General features: G+C 44.1%; 2 protein-coding genes across 2 annotated transcripts; both read right to left on the reverse strand.

Moving 5' to 3' along the window:
- Positions 1–1,866: 1,866 nt before the first annotated feature.
- Positions 1,867–3,612, reverse strand: LOC128736179 (triokinase/FMN cyclase-like). The gene is made up of 2 exons (XM_053830660.1): positions 2,665–3,612; positions 1,867–2,505 (listed from the first exon to the last, which is right to left on the reverse strand). The coding sequence occupies exons 1-2, from the start codon at positions 3,610–3,612 to the stop codon at positions 1,867–1,869; spliced, it is 1,587 nt and encodes a 528-aa protein (XP_053686635.1).
- Positions 3,613–12,523: 8,911 nt separating this feature from the next.
- On the reverse strand, positions 12,524–13,883 carry LOC128738021 (uncharacterized). The gene is made up of 4 exons (XM_053832827.1): positions 13,484–13,883; positions 13,308–13,431; positions 12,894–13,242; positions 12,524–12,832 (listed from the first exon to the last, which is right to left on the reverse strand). Exons 1-4 carry the CDS (start codon positions 13,881–13,883, stop codon positions 12,524–12,526), a joined length of 1,182 nt encoding a protein of 393 aa, XP_053688802.1.
- Positions 13,884–18,347: the final 4,464 nt, after the last annotated feature.

The raw sequence follows: 18,347 nt of genomic DNA on the forward strand, positions 1-18,347 counted from the left end.
GATACTGTCTTACGAATTCTCTTGCAATTATGGGATAGAGGACGCAACAAAATCGGGGAAAGAGCGAGACTCCTCCCCCCAAATCCTTGAAATTATCCAGTGAAGTGAAGTTTTTTGGCAAATTTTGTAGAGTTCTGTCGGGAGTCAGTCTTTTTCGTTGGCTCTACTATTCTTCAGCTGACCGATTTCTTCCCGATTCGAAATCGGGAGCCGGCACGCTGTTGTCGTTTGCTGGCACTCCGAGGTTAACTTCCGTAGCGTCCCTATTGCTATATCGCCGTTTTGGTGCTTATCGAAGAACTGCTTCCACCGGGTATGAAACGGGGAAGGCAAATGAGGAGCGTCCAATATAGCTCTTGCTATCCCAAGCCCCTACCTAGCGCCTCCACGTGGCCAAACCCGGTAATGCTCTATTGAGTAGCCAAGCTAGGAGGTGCGATACTGGGTGGTTCCCGGCTGCCTGATCTCAAAACTGCGGTTTTGGGCAGACGGCGGAGCCACACGACCTTGCTAATAGGTAAGCATAATATAAGTTATTTTAATATTTTTTTTCGTATTAGCTTATGAAGCACCTCCTGCTATATAGTGAAAACTTTGGCCAATGCGAGTGTTAATACTGCACATGGATCCCAGAAGAAAAAATTAAATTAATTATTAGAAGCACTTATGGAAACTCAAAGGACGCAACTCTATTCCATTCGAAGGACTGCTGGTAAGATTGTTCTATTTTTGCCCATATATACCGCATTTCATAAATAAACTAGAAGTGGGAAGCGGGAGAGACCACCAGAGCACTTGTTTGAAGTTGTGTGCCTAGGGAGAGTGAAACAGTCAACTTTCTAGGGTTAATCTAGGCCCGATTAACAACACATCGTTAATAATGAGTGGGCTCTTCTCTCCACCTACTGGAGTCATTCTGCATTAAAACGGTTTATTCAACGATAGACTCAGGCGACTTAGCCCTTGGAACGAGATTCTCTGAATCCCTGTTACGTGTAAGTGATGTTGCTTATCGACCACTTCCCTTTTGACCCTTCATACAAGAGTTGGAAAGTGTGACCAATCGTTGAATACTTACAACTCTTTTTGACATGATAGGCTCATTGCTATGCACGGATGTTCTGCTAAGGCAGGTGGTAGTAACATAAATTCATATATTCATATCATCGAAGAACTGCTTCCACCTGTCGACCACCTCGCGCTCGATTGTAATTAGATCCCCTCCTTCGTCCCTACACATGTCAGGTTTAGGTGTGTAGCCCTTATGAGTTTGGTTCACCTTCTCGTAAACCTACGCGTGTCATTAACCATGAATAATTGTTCCTGCTCCTCGCGATAATGTTCTCCTTCTGGAGCTTTTTCCTTCTCAGGATCGTGGTAAACTAATTCCGCGCTCGTCGATACTGTCATACGTTGCCTCCAGCTGCGCATAGAACGCTTCCTTCTTGTCGTCTGGTCGACCTTCGTGTGGATAATGCACGTTTTCATGGTGTAGTTGAAAAAACGGCCATTTATTCTCAACATGCACATCTTCTCGTTAATCGCTTGCCAGTCCATTACACGATAGTGCATTTTGCTCAACACTAGGAAGCCCGTTCCCAGCTCGTTGGTCGCTCCACCATTCTGGAAAATTTGGGGCTTACCGCCACGGATCCTCCACAACTTCTCGCCTTTGCGACAGATCTTCTGCAGTGCCACGATGCCGAGCTTTCAGGGTTCCAACTGATCGAGTCGTCACTACGTCGTCCCGGTCAGATATAAGATAGTGTTTCGAAATGAGTATAAAAGTGTTTGTGTACATGCAAAATTGAGTTTCGGATGAATCAATACTTCAAGTTAATAGTTTTTTCTACAAAAGCCATTTTTTTATTCTTGATCCATTTTCGCTACCTTGCAGGCTTCTAAGAGTGCCCGTGCCCAAACAGAAATAGCAAAGGCTCCCGGATCTGGGCATTTGTAATCGGCCTGGCCCGATTCCACTGCTGAGTAGCTTGCTCTACCCGATTTCGGAACCATCCGGCGGGTATCCTCAGCAACACGTTGACACGTTTCGGAAAATATTCGAATATATTCTATCGTGGAAAGACTCGCCGAATAAACACGTTTTAATTCCAATTCTGCTTGCCCGAGCGGATCCAGCATGGTTCGGTCTCCTAACTCTGCAAGTGCGTATCGTTTGATAGCCTCATTTCCTCGTGAGAGAGCTTGAATCCAGTGTTTTATCGTTACCTTTGAATCACGATCGGCTTCCACAAACACTGTTGATGCCGTTTGAAGTAAGAGACTGTATAGGGCCCCGGACGTTCCTCCGACATTCAATTGCATAATCATGCTAAGATCAAGCAGCAATTTGGCAGGATATAGAATCTCAATCGTTGCAGATTCCAGATGATCAAGTATTGCTTGGGCTCCTTTGGCAATTGTATTGCCAGTATCGCCATCGCCACATTCTCTGTCGTAAGTATTTAGCAAATCGCGGTTCGTTAACAAAGCGTGTGCGATGTGCTGTAGTAAATGACGAACGAATAATTGTTCTTGTTCACTAAATTTGAGATTATAAGATATTAAACACTCACTTACTCCAGGCTGTAAAGTAGCCTCGAAGTTCTCAATTTGCGACAAAGGTAAATGAAAGGAAGAGCCACTGAAAAGTGAGGAACCTACTTGGACTTCGAAGTCCAAATAGGATAACAATTTATCAGAATAGCCAAGATTTAATAACGTAACTGATAATCCCGTCGTGCCCAGTGAAGAGAAGAACGTTCCAGAATAGATTCGATGTACTGCATAACTTTTCTGTAATTTCTTAAACAGAATGGCCATAAAAACACCTAACATAAACTCAGATGTTCCGCCAAGGTTATTGATAAGCACAACAACAATCGAAGAGGTTTTAATTTTCTTACTCAGTTTGTCTATCATAAACTCTATTATAGGCTCGAAATTATCGCACGTCTGCAGTTTATACACTCCAGGCTCACCATGAAGTCCTTTTCCCAACTCGACATTCACCAATTTCTCGTTGACGATATCGAAGGTAAAACCGAACGTGGCCAGGTGACCTTCACGTAGTATTTCATTTCCGAGTCGATAGATTTCTTCGATCGTATGTCCTGATTCTGCCATGGCCCCAAGTATTTTTATAAGCAAAACAGATCCAGCCAATCCTCGCTTACCGACTGATCTTCTCACAAGTCCTTCCTCAATAGAACAATCATCGTCGTTCAGCAAAATCATTACTTTTTTAAATCCGTAGAATACCGCAGCGCGTTCTGCTGCCAGCCCGAAATTCAGCCTATCACCGGTGTAGTTATTAACAATAAACAAAACCTCATCGTTCGGTGTCGCTATTGATTGTAAACAATCCACTATCGCCGTCGCAGACGGTGAACAGAAAACGTCTCCGCAAACTGCTCCATCCAGCATTCCATAGCCAACGTAACCCACGTGGGCTGGTTCGTGACCGCTTCCTCCACCAGAGAGTAGCATAACTTTTTTCTCGGAAGATCCGCAAGCCGCCGATCGAACGATACAATTTCGATCCAGAATCAAGCGGAGCCCGTTGTGCACTTGGACGTAACCTGATAATGATGTGTTCACGTTCGGCAACATCGTCGTAGACTGGACGAGCGAGTGATGCGAAATATCTCTTCTTTGGTTGGGAGAGTAAAATATTGTGTTATCTCTAGCGCCTGTCTGAAGTCTAGCTTTTTATTTATTTCTAGTACAAGCCAGCTATGTCACTTTGCTTAATTGTCTGTGAGTATGTGTTTTGTTTTGTCTGATTGGTAGCGATCTGCTTTATACAAGTTAGCTACATTTCGAACTTATCGTTATCAATGACCACTGTGACTAACGTTTTTTTACTGTTTGCTTTTCATACATCTTCGGTGTGAAACGGGGAAAATTACCAGGAAGGAGCGTTAAATATAGCTCAGACCAAGGTGAGTTAAAATAGGTGATCTAGTTTTCACAGTTTGTAGAACAGAAGTGCGCGGAACGATTGGTTAGCAACCATCGACGTTGTTTATACATTCAATAGTTTCCGCATTGAAAATTTCGGTGGTCGTCAAGGGTAACCCAGCGGGGGTGAAAAACAAATTTGAACATCAGAAAACCTCTCTTGACTAACCTTGGCTCAGACTTTCTCAAGCCCCTACCTAGCGCCTCCTCGATGATCTAAGTCAAACGGTGAACAGCGGAACAAGCTATAATTTGCCCTTGAACAAGAGGCTTCATTCGCACCTCAAGCAAGTACCACTCTTATAACTTGCCCTGGCAGAAGGCTTTCATTGTTAGTAAATGCAGAATGCAGTAGGAAGGATGTGGAGGGGCCTGAGAATAAACCCATGCTAAAGTCACTTAACATCGAAGGCCTGATTCTACTAAGATTCAAACCCACGACCACTTGCTTGTCAAGGCAGACTCGGTAACCTTGCGGCTACAAGGCCCCCTCTGGAGCAGCTTAGCTAGGAGGTGCGTCTGTCTCGCAGCGAGCGGGTGAATATGAAATGCTGTAATCGCAAGCTATACCTAAGATGGTACACCCCTCAGCGGGATGTAGGTATCACGACCCTGGTAAGGAAATATATTGAAACTCTTATTCATCACGAACAACGAAAATGAAAATACGGAATGGATCAAACGGTATAGATTGTGATTCTGATGGTCTAATATATGGAAATGCACCTGGAGGTATCCAAATAGATATTCTAGCTCTCAGAGCGATCATGTCACTGTTCGGCTTTCATAGATGTACAGTATTTTCGTGGACCAAATATCGACTTTAACCCAACCCAGCAACCCAGTTGATGTTTGTACCCAAGCTTGACATATCTACCCTTATTCTGCGAGGCGAGTGACGTGACTATGTTGCAGTCACCGCGAATCAGGTGACAATTGTCACCTAGGTGACTCGCCTTGTCACTTAGGTGACAAGGGTTTCTTACCTAGGTGACACGATTGTCACTTAGGTGACTCGACTCGCCGTGGCGAGTCACCTAAGTGACAATTGTCGTATTGAGTCATGTGACTCGCAGAATAAGGGTGATCGTTCTGTCGTGTCCTGGAATAACGGACGCAATCCGACCTCGGATCCAACCGTCGCGAGTTCCTTCGTTCACAATAACCACCAGGTCTCCTATTTTCAGCGGCTCTGCCTCCTCGTGCCATTTGAAACGATGCGCGATTACGGGCAAGTATTCCCGAATCCACCTCGTCCAAAACTGGTCGATCAGTTGCCTCGCCAAATCCCAATTGGTTCGCGCAGCTCGATCGGCTTCTGTTAACGTCTTCGGCGGTTGAACCACTCCTTTGGAGCTCAGAAGAATGAATTGGTTAGGAGTGAGTGCTAGTCTGCACCGAGACGAACGTCAAAGGTCGTGAGTTCACGATCGACTCGGCTTCTACGAGAATCGTCAATAGCGTCTCGTCGTCTGGATTCCGTCAACTGGACAGGCTGTTGAGCGCGATTTTGACACTCCCCACTAACCGCTCCCAAATCCCTCCGAAGTGTGGAGCTGAAGGCCAACGTTTCAGCCAATTGTTGATGCATGTCTTCGATTTCTGCTCGCAACTCACGACTAGCACCCTGGAAATTTGTGCCATTGTCGGTGTAGATTTCACACGGTGCCCCTCGGCATGCGATGAACCGACGGATCGCCAGCTTGCAGGACTCCGATGGCAATGTATAGGATACCTCAAGGTGGCCAGCTCGTATGGACAAACAAGTAAATAGAATTACCCACCTCTTTACGACGCTACGCCCAATTCGAACTTGTACTGGTCCAAAATAATCGATCCCGACAAACAAAAAAGGGCGCAGGTATGGAGTGACGCGAGATGTAAGCAAAGGCGCCATCCAAGGAACAAACGGCTTCGCCTTTTCGATCTTGCAGTATTGGCAGTTCCTAGCAGTCCGTTCGACGACTGTACGCAACCTCGACACGTGGAACCGCTGCTTGAGCTCGTTTACAACAGTTTCGCGGTTTCCGTGTAAGAACTTGCGATGGTACGCATCTATGACCAAATCCGTCAGACGGTGCACTCGCGGCAGGACTATCGGGTATTTAAAATCGTAGGTTGCGTATGGTGCCATGCACAAGCGGCTGTTCACGCGTAGAACTCCTCGGTCGTCCAGAAACGGAGAAAGTCTGTAGATAGCTGGTTTGCTCTATCGCCTTTTTTGAACCACCAGCTTTCAGCGCTGCTACTTCATCTGGGTATGTTTCTGCCTGCACCGAGGACCACAAATAGTTCTCAGTTCATTCAAGTACTTCCTGGGTCAGATGTCTCTCTGAATTCCGTGGCTGGTTCCGATGCCGATGTCTTATGTTGGAGAGAAAGCGTTTAACATAGCCCACACATCTTAACAACCGTTCCCACTTCGAAAACCTGCTGAAGTCTAACAATTGCTCTCTTGCGATCTCTCGATGTACCATACTGGGTCGTAGTTCTTCGGCACTTGCTCCTGTCCCCTTCGGCGATACTTTCGGCCACTGTTCTTCGGGAAGATTGAGGAAATCTGGAGCCCGAAACCACGAGCTCCATCTCCAACTGAGGACCCTTACCCCACTTCGTCGCTTGATCTGCAGCGTTCATCGTCGACGGTACGTAGTTCCACTCGGCAATCTAAGTTTTCGACAGTATTTCACCCACCCTAAAGGCAACGAACTGCCGATATCTCCGGTGATCGTATTTGATCCAGGCCAGCACAGTTGTCGAATAAGTCCACAAAATTCTCCGTTTTATAGTCAGGGAGTGGCTTTCACAAATTGTTTTCGCCAGCCTCGCTCCCAGCAGCGCACCTTGCAGCTCCAGTCGTGGAACTGACAAGGCTTTCAACGGAGCGACTTTTGCCTTGGCCATGACCAAAGAACAACGAATCTGTCCACGAACCACTGCTCTAAGATACGCTACGCAGGCGTATGCAGTCTCACTCGCATCCGTGAAGATATGGAGTTCGAGTGGTCCCATCTCGTTCGATGTCAGTCCAGGAAAGTACGGTCTGTCTATGCGGATCTGACCAAGTCCTTTCAGCAGAGCAATCCACTTCAGCCAGCTTTCTAGAATTCTGCCGGAAACTTCATCATCCCATTGCAGTTGTTCTCGCCACGCTTCTTGAATTATCAGCTTGCCGTGAATAAGAACGCGCGATATAAGACCCAGCGGATCGAAAAAGCGCATCATACATCGCAGAATGTTCCGCTTGGTGCTTAAAGTGGTTTCCAGATCCAGATCAATTGCGTAGGTGAATTGGTCTTCTCCGGGTTCCCAAAGCATCCTGCTCCTTGTGCTCCTCTGCATTCAAGTTTTTAATAAACTGTGCCTGGGTTGGCGAGCAAGTGGATCCGAAACTGCCCACGTCCAATACATACACCTGGATGGCTTCAGACGGATTACTGCGGAAGAGAAACTTCTGGTATGGTCTATCTGGTTGCCGAATGAAGAACTGGTGAAACATCTGCTTGATGTCACCGCTCACCGCCACTTTTCACTCTTGGAATCCACACAACACCTTAAACAAGGCAACGAGGAAGTCTGGACCTTTTAAGAGTACACTATTCAGGGATATTCCTTTTACCATGGCATCTGACTTTGTCAAACGCGCGAAGGCTCGCTCTGAGAGAACGCTGCGAAGTGTAAAAACTTTCGAGATATACGACGGATCAGATGTTTACCCTGCGTCAGTTACTAGACAAATTCTGGGAGTACAACTTGCAGACTCATAATCTGTTTGTGGAATTTAAGGCGGCATATGATTCAGTCAAACGAACTGCTGGCAAACGCTGTGGCAGATAATGCTAGAACATAGTTCTCCAACGAAACTAGTTGATTTGTGCAACGCTGGAGGGGTCAAAATCATTCGTCAGAATAGTAGGTGAGACCTCAGTCGCTTTCGTCACGTTGGATGGATTGAATTAGCGGGGTGTACTCTCTAACATGCTATTCAGCATTTCCTTGGAAGATACAATACGAAAAACGTACGCGAAAAGGAACGGGACTCGAAATCTCACATGTTTCTTGGTCATACGTCATCGCTAACGTCCACAGCATCGGTATCAACCGTAGAGCAGTAAAACAGGCTTTTAGGCTTTTCGAATGGAAAGCAACGAGGATGGGACTTACTATTTACACCCCCAAAACGAAGTAGGTACAAGGTTGCTGGCAGGGCACGTGGGACTCCAAATGGTATTGGTGCCGAAATGAAACTTGATATGGTATGACATGTAGTAGTAGAGGAATTCATTTGCCTTCGTAGCCTCGTAATATGTGACAACGATGCATGTTGCGAAGTAAAACGACGAATTGCAGCTGCGAATCGGGTTAATTTCTGGAAACGATGCTCTGATGCCGGCAACACCCGTTCGAATATTGTAGCTACGGCTAGCGGGGTTGTCCACGTGCTCTTGTGGTCTGCCGCGCATCTTTGGAGTATGGAATCTGCGCGCCAAATTGGCAAATAGGAAGATTTCAAAGCACTCGAGGTTTACTGCTCGGCCGATTACATGACTGTACCCTCAGCTCAATTCTATGTTCTTTTGGGTTTTTCACGGGATCACTGGGAAACGCCCGCACGTGCTTACGTTAGCAATTTGAACTCCCGAACTATTTAACCAACTGTGACTGGCGACGAGTAGATTAGTTGCCCTGCCGAGCTCGTAAAAGGCATTTCAGCAGCTGTCTCGAACCGATCTCTTCTCACTTCGTTCATCCTGAACAGACTCCATTCTCTCTTCCTGTCTCCTCTGTCCCTCTCCTTCTCCGTCTTCCACCGTAGCCACCACCGGATAACACTTTTCCGCGCAGTCAAAAGTATTACAGCAATCTCCTCAATAAGAACACTAATAGACGGTCGTTAAAGAGTCTACGTAGCATACCTATACGAATTGATTTAATTGGTGGAATTGGTGTAACATGGAATAGCTTATAGTTGTATCTTAAAATGAAGGCTAAATTATAATTCCTCGAATAAATGTACATTTGACTTTTATTGCATGTCACGTCACATAACTTCAACCCCCCTTACCCCTACGTCACAAATCGTCATGATTAGGTGTACCCCCCTCCCCTTATAAGCCCAGCGAGGTTATGGTGCCGAACAAAGCCGCATTCGACTTTTCGCGACCCCATATAGCCAATAAGCGAGAACTCTTATCCCTACCTCCACACCGGTGCCGGTGATTATCTCCAAACGAAGTGTGAAGTACCTGGGTGTTATGACAGACAACAGGCTGAACTTCACCAGCCATGTGGAATATGCTTGTGGTAAAGTGTCAATGGCGGTTACTGCGCTGTCCATGATCATGCCGAACGGCTACGGTCCTAGCAGCAGTAAGAGACGCCTGATGGCCAGCGTTGCCATGTCGGTACTACGGTATGGTGCACCAGCATGGACCCCGGCTTTGGAGAGTAAGTGCAATCTGGCATGTCTGAACAAGGTGTTCAGGCTGTTGGCATTGCGTGTTGCGTGCGGCTACCATACCATATCGTTTGGATGCGATTGGGGTTATTGCAGTCTTGATTCCCATATGCATGCTTCTAGGTGAGGATATTGAGTGCCATTGGCAGAGGAACGTCAGGGGCGCTAGGGACAGAGTTAGGCATTGGCAGGCGGAATGGGATCGCACCGATCATGGTAGGTGGACCCATAGGTTGACCCATAACATATCGTCCTGGATCGGTAGAGGACATGGTGAGGTAAACTTTTTCCTTACCCAGTTTCTGTCGGGACATGGATGCTTTAAGAAGTATCTACATACGCGTGGGCGGGTAGCCGAGGAAATGGCGGAGCATGTGATGTTTCACTGCCCGCGTTTCACGACCACTCGGCGGGTGATGCTTGCGGTCGTTGGGGAAGACACCAACGCCGAAAACATCGTGCAGGAATGTGCGCTGAGCAGCGCGCATGGGGTGCCGTCGATAGAGCGGCAACAGATGTGATAACGGAGTTGCAACAGCTAGAACGTTTGCAACGACAGGGCCTGACATAGCTTAGCTAGGGTCAGTATTGGGCTGATTGGGCAGCCCAGGCCCTAGGTAAAGGGTAGTGGCGGTATGAAGTGACAAGGGTGTTGTGTGAGCCCACATACGCAACGGATAATTCGGAGTGCTTAGGCATGTCCTCCCTCTTGAAGTAAAACCTAACGGTAGTTCCGGGAGGGGTTCAGGAATGGGCAGCAGGAGAGTTTTTAGTAGGTAGGCGCATGTTGGCACCTTGCGAATCCTATTCGGCACCGTGAAGGTGCTGTCTATGAAGATTTTTTCCCTGCATAAACAATATAAAAAAAGATCTAGGTAACCTAAGATATTATTTTCTTTGGAAAAGTTGTTCGTCTACTCACTTACTTACTTACTGACTTAGTCGACCTTACGTCTTATGACAAGGCCTGCATAACTTAATTCCTCCATCTAATTCGGTTCATAGCAGCTGATCGCCAGTTCCGCGGGTGCACAGTGCATTCTAGATGTAGCTCCACTTGGTCTTTTTTTATTATACTCACTATAACAGCTTACGTCATTCGGGACTTCTGCGGGGTTGAGATTTGAACCCGGGTCCTCGGTGTGAGAGACGCGAATGCAATCCACTACATCGGAATTGATCCCTTCACCTGGTCTTGCCACTTCGCTCGCTGTGCCCCTCTTAGGCTTGTTCCTTCCGGATTCGTTGCAAAAATTATTTTTGCGGGATAGTTGTGATACTGCCTCAGCGGGTTCTGTCATTTTGTCCGCATTTCAATTGCCGGTCATCTTATAGTACCTTCAATCGCAATGTTGAAGTCCCCTACAAGATTCGACTGGGTTCGACATTCCACCTGAAATTCTCACACAGCACTGGATTCCATCCAGCGATGATAAGTCTGGTAAGCTTACCTGGATAGCCGTTTTCGTCGAGAATTTTCCATAGCTCTTGTCGGTTTACACTATCATATGCGGCTTTAAAATCAATGAACAGATGATGTGCGGGAACTCGGAATTTGTGGCACTTTTGGAGGATATATGCCGCAGGGTGAAGGTTTGGTCCGTTGTACCCCGACCCTCCATGAAGTCAGGCTGATAACTTCCCATTTCTACGCCCATTCCCATTACCAATTCTACGCGGGCCTTTGGAACTTAAAAGAGTTGTTGAAAGTATTTAGTCCAACGATTAGGCCAGCCCTAAGAATGATTGTTGTCAACTAAAATTGACCAATTCCATAGTTTTCCTTTAATAAGCCTCTTGTTCGTTGAAGTAAGAGAAAAAAACAAATAAAAAAAAAAGAAATAAAAAGATCGGATAGACGTATTTCGAAATAGAGCTAAACTAACATAATTTGTAACCACTGCTATCTATTGTAACTTTTTGGACGTTTGGATAAAGTAAATCTAACAAAGTTCGCTGATAAATTATTGCTTTAATAAAATTCATTGTTTGATGATTCCATTTCTTCGAAATGTTACTTTATTTTTCTACCTGTGCTAAAATTGGGTGGTTTTAGAATTCAGTTCGAAACTGGGGTGTGATTTTTCTCAAGCACAATACGTTTTACTTTCCTTAAAAAACTATTGCGGACCATCAAATGGAATGGGTAAATAGCATACAAATATGTTCGTTACGACTTACGACTAGGTTGTACAAGGTTTTTATCATTACGTTGGAAAAATGTAAAAACGTCTAAAATCTCTAATGATTGTTATTTTATCGGCACACAAGTTGAGCACCCGATGAGTCCATCGAGCAAGCCGTTCGTTGTTTTTCCCGTAATTGGATATATAATATCAAAACGTTTCACAATTAAATACAATTTCTCTACTAATCTAAAGGTCGATCACTGTAAGGCTCTCTAGAGGATCACACAACTCTACGTTGGGGTAGAAGGAGGAGGGGTCGTTCAAAATTTGCGACGGAATGTTTTGCTTTCTAGCTCAGACTTTGTCTAGATAGATACGCAATGTTTGATTGCGCTATATCTGCTGTGCATTCGTAACATTCTACAATAAGTTAGCAATTAGCGTCATCAACTTTCTCTCGTGAAAAGTCTACAAAATAAATACACATGCCTAAAGAAAAACTATTCACAAAAGAAAAACACCTAAACATAACCCTTCTTCGCCTGAATCTAAATTTCAAGAACCTTTCTTTTTTTCAACTTATTTGCTTTTATTTTGGACACAGTGGGGCAGCTGATCCGCCAAGATTCATTAAATCTACTTTTAATAGAAACGCAATATCCTATGCTTCGTGCTGTCGCTTTCTAATTGCTTTGCTTTTTGTTCTTTTCAACATAACCTCAGAGACTCATCAGACGCATCAGTCAATTAAAGTAAGCACTGTTTTTTAGATAAAATTACAATGAAATGCTGAACTTTCATAGTAATTCGAAAAGAAAGACATTTTAGTGAAATACTTGTTGATAAGCCATAACTAAAAGAAAGAACAAAGATTAGCTTACTGATGCGTCTAACGTGAGCCTCTCCATTCACAATGGTTGAACAAAACAACATCAAACCAGAGAACTGTATGTTGAGAAACTCTTAAAAGTAGCTAAACATAATCGGATGCCGAAATTGTACCTTCAGGTAAGCCTTCGGAGTGCTTTTCGATGGTCAGCAAATTGTTGGTCTCATTCAGTAAGTGACTTTGTACATTGTGACTTTTGTGTGGCGAGGACATCTCCTTTAGGTCGACAATTTCGTACGGCCTTTCGTCTTCGTCGTCATCACCAGGCATGTCGGCACTGTTGAGCAGCCCGGAATAGTATGCACTTCCCGACCCACTGGCACCTCCACTATGCGATCCAGTGGGAATGGCCGGCAAAGGACAGTTCATAATCAACACGTCGTTATCGCCTCCCTTAAATCGATAAAAATAGTATTAAATTTTTTGTAATTTCCAAAATGAAATTTTTTCTTACATGATGCACGGAGCTCGATTTATATGAATTTGTTTCAGATGGACCCATTTCGTTACCTACTTCAGCATACGATGCTTCATCTATCTGAACCGGATTATAGTTGTTGTCATCCATGTGGGTGTAATGATTTTCCACCGGCAGCGTGTGAGAATTGACCAGTTGCTCCGGTGTGGATAGATTCTTTCGGCTACTAAACCACGTCCACAACCCCGAATTGGTACTCCTGGGACTACACGACCCGTTTGTGGAATTTTTTGATGTTTGGTTATCGAAATTGAGTCCCGTCGTATCCTTTGTACTGCTCGAATCAAAGCATAGCGTTCGTATTCCATTCTGATTAGACCGTATTCTGAAGAAACAAAAAAAACAAAACTGTGATGCTTATTGAAAACATTTAATAAGTGAAAGCATTACCTCTTACACCTAAGAAATATTATCATAATTATGGCACCAAGTACAGCTGATGTAAGCGAAACTACGACCAGCGTGAAAGTCCAGCTGAACTCCTTGGTATCTGCGGGTGGGGAGAAAATTTCTTCTACTAAAACCATCAATAATAATTCACATGCTGAAGGCTATTGCTGACTCACTGATAGCTCCGTCAAGGGACAAGGTGCCCTTATCCTGCCAGGCCCAGCTGCATAAGTCGCACGTCGTGAGACCATCCGGAGCGATGGATTCTTCCAGAAATGGTGGTCTTGGGGGTGGTGGAACAAACTTCCCGTTCCAGTAGCTCTGATCGATCGTGTCGATCACTTGCATGTCTTCTTCGATCATTGGCAGATCAAGTTCGAGATTCCAAGCGGTCGGGCTTGTGGCGACTCCTGCGCCCGAGGAGTCGGTTGCGTCGAGGGTGGTTGCGACGCCACTACCGGAAACACTGCTAACAGTGCTTGCGTTGCTGTTGCTGGTGCTGTGGCTGCTATCGGTACCGTTGCCAACATTGGGCGATGGGTTACTCTCATCGGGCAGCCTCGATAGCGTAAACATCGTACATCCGGCAAGTGTCGGGAAAGTTCCTAGGTAAGACGAGAAAAAAATTAATTATTAGTACGCGTTCTATTATTTTATAAATGAATTAAATATTAAAATATGCGGGTAACAGCAAAATTGATATCTAATATTTAAATAAATTAAATGCTAACGCATAGCTATATTTAAAAGCATGGACTGACTTTAGCGATTTTTATGCGATTATGCTGTCACCTGGTGATAAATTCACCTATGAATCGCCAAATCGCCAAATAACCCTGTAGTGTACAGAAAACATTCACAGCATTATCGGTTGTTTTGCAGCAGCCGTGGCGAAAACAGTCAAGCAACTACGCTCGATTCTTTGTTCGTATTGCCAGTTCCACCCCGGAGCGAAGAAGTTGAACATTGTGAGGCACTTTCAGTTCGCCCGTTTTAGGCAATCCGGCATTCACAATATTCTCCTGGAAGTTCCTGGCCAAAATGGATATTTTTTTGAGGAAACGTCACTCGAGGCCTGCTTTGCTTGAGCAGCGGCCAACCACCCAGGAAGAGCGGCCAAAGGTGCTGGCGAAACACATGTTGGGAAGCCTACTTGAAGTTGGACAGCAGCGACTGTCGTGGGACCGGCTATACCCACCAAAAAGGTAAGCGATGACGTCTAATATATCTTTCAAATCAGCGAGAAGAAAATGTTCAAGTCAAGATACTGTGATATCCTGCTTGTTCGCCAACTCACGACTGACTGACTGACGCCCCCATTTAACGCGGAAGGCTGTCAGCTAACTCTGCCACTTTCCCTATGTCCTGTTACACGCTACTGGCAACACGCATGAAAGTATTACACACTACATACAAATCCTCTGTATAAACACCAGCATGCCACAGATACGAAGTGCGAATTAACTGCCGAATGTTGCCACCTTCATCAAAAAGTATCACGCGGTGGAGGATGTGATCCTTCGACCGAACCTAGTTTCTGCCTTTTATGCCAAGAGATCGCAGGAAGAGATGAACCGGCCGAAGATAAAGCTTGTTCCGAAAACCACCAACTTTCATAACTTGTTCCAGCTGCGAGCAATAGAAATTATTTGGTCGAACCTCAAACGGATGAGCTTCTATAATGATTCCGCAGCCAAAACAGAGAATCAGCTATCGCCAAGGCCTCGATTGAGTTGAAGAATATGCCGACCTATATCTGTATCATGTTGGCCATGACCAATAAGGTACGACAGAGCCGTCCGGTAGACCATCGAAGCATTTTAAAGTAAAGTAAAGAGAACTTTTGCTCCTTTTATGTACTGTTTTCTTGGTTTTTGCTCTCACTTTCCTTCCCTTTTTCCACTTCTTCTTTCGTTTTTTCTGTCCCTGATTTCCTGTTTCATTTCATTGTTTCATCTTTTTTCGTTTCCTGTCCCATTCTTTCTTATTTTCAGTCCTGTTTGTCTCATTTTTTACTGATAACTATTCTACCCGTTTTCTGTCCGTTTCTTTCTGTTTTCTCTTTTTTCGGTTCTTTTGTTTCCTCCTCTTTTTTTCGCCTGTTCCGTTTTTCCTCTTTTTGATGTGCTGTTTATTCCTCTTTTCTGTCGCGATTATACTGTCTTCGGCTATGTTTTTCCCCTTTCCACTTCGGTTTGCCCTATTTCATTTCTTATTTTTAGTCTTTATCTCTTCCCTTTTACTCCTTTTTTAGTCCATTTTAGTGTGTTTTTCTTTTTCTGTCTCATTTGTCTCTTGATTTCTCTTGTTTTCTATTCCATATTTCTTTTATCGTCTTGTTTTTCCTCGTTTTCCCCCGTTTTCTCTCTAGTTTTTACTTTTTCCTGCCCGCTGTTTTCTCTTTCTCTCTTCGTTTTCTAAGTTGCTTTTCTTGAGTTCTGATTTTCTTCTATTCCGTTTTCCGTTCTATCTCTTCCGTTTTGCTTTGCTTTTGGGCCTGTGTTTCCTCATCGTTCCTGTCTCGTTTTTTGTTATTTTCTATTCTTTTTTTTCGGTTACGGTTTTCATTTTTTTCGCTTACTAACTCTTTTTTCTTTTTCGTTTTTCGTTTGTAGTTTGTTCCATTCTTCGTCTTGTCTTGCTTTTCCTTCTTTTCTGGCACGTTCTGTTTTTCTTTTCCGTTTTATTTCTTTTGTCTTCCGTCGTCTCTTGCTTTTTCTGTCTCGTTTTTGCTCTTTTTTTTGTTCTAATTTCTACATTTTCTTGCTTCTGTAATTTCTCCTTTTGTGTCCAGGTTATCCTGATTATCTTGCTCGTTTTCATCATTTCGTTTGGACTTAGTCTTTCTTTTTTCTGTAATTTTGCTTCTTTTCTCTGCCGTTCTTCTTATTTTTCTGTCCTGTCTCCTCGCTTTTCTCTTCTCCTCGCTTTTCTCTTCTCCTCGCCCACTTTCTTCTTTTCCAATTTTTTATGTCCCGTTTGGTCTCCCATTCTGTCACCTTTTTCTTCTTTCATGTTGCATATATTCATGCTAGTTTCTATTTTTTTTCTTTCTCGCGCGTTTATCTTTTTTCCATCCCATTTGTCCAGCTTTTGTCACATTTTCCTTATTGCTCTTTCCCGTTTTTCCCTTCTATCTCACTTTTCCTTTTTTGCTATTTTTCTGGAGGGCAGCAGGAAACGGACTACTTTTAGATTCATCGGTAATCCAGCTGTGAATATGCTATGAATATTTAATAATATTTTCGTAAGAAACTGTTTACTCTACGTTGTTTGGTTCAAGTAATAAACAGGGTAAGTAGTTATAGCTGTCAGTGAAGTAAATGGTCACAAAACCAGGACGTTTGCATAAATGTTAATTTTGAGTGTATTTCGTGTAAAGTATATCCATAACATTTGTCTTAAATCAGTCCAATTCTAATTTTTCTCCCTTTACTCTTAATACCAGTTGCAACCGTTGTTGAAAGGCGTTACAGCTGGCACGCACGATATCTTAAGGCATTTCATTCCAAATCTTCTTCAAACGCTGTTTGAATCATTTGGTGCTCCCTAGTTTACCTAGCATATAACCCCTTACATAAAAGTCGAGAATATTCAAATCAGGCGAAGAGGTAGGCCACTCATTCGAAGAAATAAAAGCCGGAGAATTATCCTCACTCCAAGCCTGAGTAGCTTTCGCCTGACGAGGCGGTGCAGAATCTTGTTGGAAGCAGTATGGTGCAGTCTCATAGTGTTTTTTGACGATGGAAAGCAACTGTTTCTTCAAAACATTATCGATATAATATTTAGTGTTGATTTTAACACGAAGTTCAATGAACAGCAATAAAACCTTGAAATTTTTGGAGAAACATTACTCTGGAAACATTTTGGAACCTTTAAACAACCAGTTTGATCCGAGGAATCACAGAAAGATCATTTGATTATTTTGTTGGTTATGGTGATCTGCTACAGAAACATTTTTTCGTCCGAAAACAGAAACTCACCATGGCGATTGAGTAGCTGCCGACATCTTTCGACTCTTGTAATCTTTTGCTTTTCAGCGAAGACTACATAACTCAAGACTAGGCATAGTAGATGGCTCGCATGTACACAGCAAAGGACGATACTACTAACGCCATATGTTATTTCAAGGAAGTTAATATTGTTTAAAAGTGTTAGTGATCGCAACCATCTGAAAGAATGTATGCGTGTGACGTTGATGTACGATGTCATGCAATGATGTCAGTGTGGTAGTGATGTTAGAATGGTGGCTCAAACACAAACTAATAGTTGCCACCGTCCTTCGTGGAGGGCGCTGTCTTTAGACATTTGACAGAATGCCGAGTCTTGAGTTCTGTAGTCCTAGTTTTCAGTCAAACTGAGCAACTCGTTGTTTTTTGTATGGTATCAATCGAAAATCATCTTTCAAAATAAATTTCATTGTTTGGTAACTTCCGGTGTCCTTACAGTGCGTTTACGGTCAGGTTTGGGGAGTACTTCAGCTTCTTTAAAATATCACACTGTCAAATATTTCCCAAAAGTAGCTTATCACAGCGTCCCAGTTGGCTCCGAGGTATGACACTGGCCTAATAAGCAAGCCATCGTATGTCCGAATCTCGGCTGGGAGGGGCTGTTAGAGTCAATAGGATCGTAGCAACTGGCCCTGCAATTGTCCTGTACTCTAACAGCTGGCTGCGAAGTCTGTCGTATAAAAACAGAAGGTCAAGTTTCGCTTAATGTCAAGTAAGTAAGCTTAATATCATGTACGTATTTGGGCTAGTCTCGACACTTACAAGAGACAGGCACTGTCAATATAGAAACAGTACTGAGCGATGGTATTAGTTAAGAGTGTGACATGGTATTGCATGCTAGTAAATGTATAGAAAAAGTGTAACCGTTTCGGACCCTGATTAACTCTGTAGCGGCACTGATCAGTCGAGATTCGAACATACGACGACTGGTTTGTTAGGCTAGCATCGTCCCCCGAAGCTAACTGGACGGCCGCCCATCGTATATCTGCATCTGGCGAAAGTCGGGAGGCAACGCTTGGTCGGGCACGTG

This window comes from Sabethes cyaneus, chromosome 2 (genome assembly GCF_943734655.1).
Source record: "Sabethes cyaneus chromosome 2, idSabCyanKW18_F2, whole genome shotgun sequence".
NCBI lineage: Eukaryota > Metazoa > Arthropoda > Insecta > Diptera > Culicidae > Sabethes > Sabethes cyaneus.

Bases quoted from the DNA above. Each gene is read 5' to 3' on its own strand.
- LOC128736179 (XM_053830660.1), bottom strand. From the start codon at position 3,612: ATGTTGCCGAACGTGAACACATCATTATCAGGTTACGTCCAAGTGCAC. The intron at 2,506-2,664 runs GTAGGTTCCTCA...CATTTACTACAG, and splicing joins ATTTGGACTTCGAAGTCCAA to CACATCGCACACGCTTTGTT.
- LOC128738021 (XM_053832827.1), bottom strand. From the start codon at position 13,883: ATGTTTACGCTATCGAGGCTGCCCGATGAGAGTAACCCATCGCCCAAT. The intron at 13,432-13,483 runs GTGAGTCAGCAA...TGGTTTTAGTAG, and splicing joins GTCCCTTGACGGAGCTATCA to AAGAAATTTTCTCCCCACCC. The intron at 13,243-13,307 runs GTAATGCTTTCA...TTGTTTCTTCAG, and splicing joins ATATTTCTTAGGTGTAAGAG to AATACGGTCTAATCAGAATG.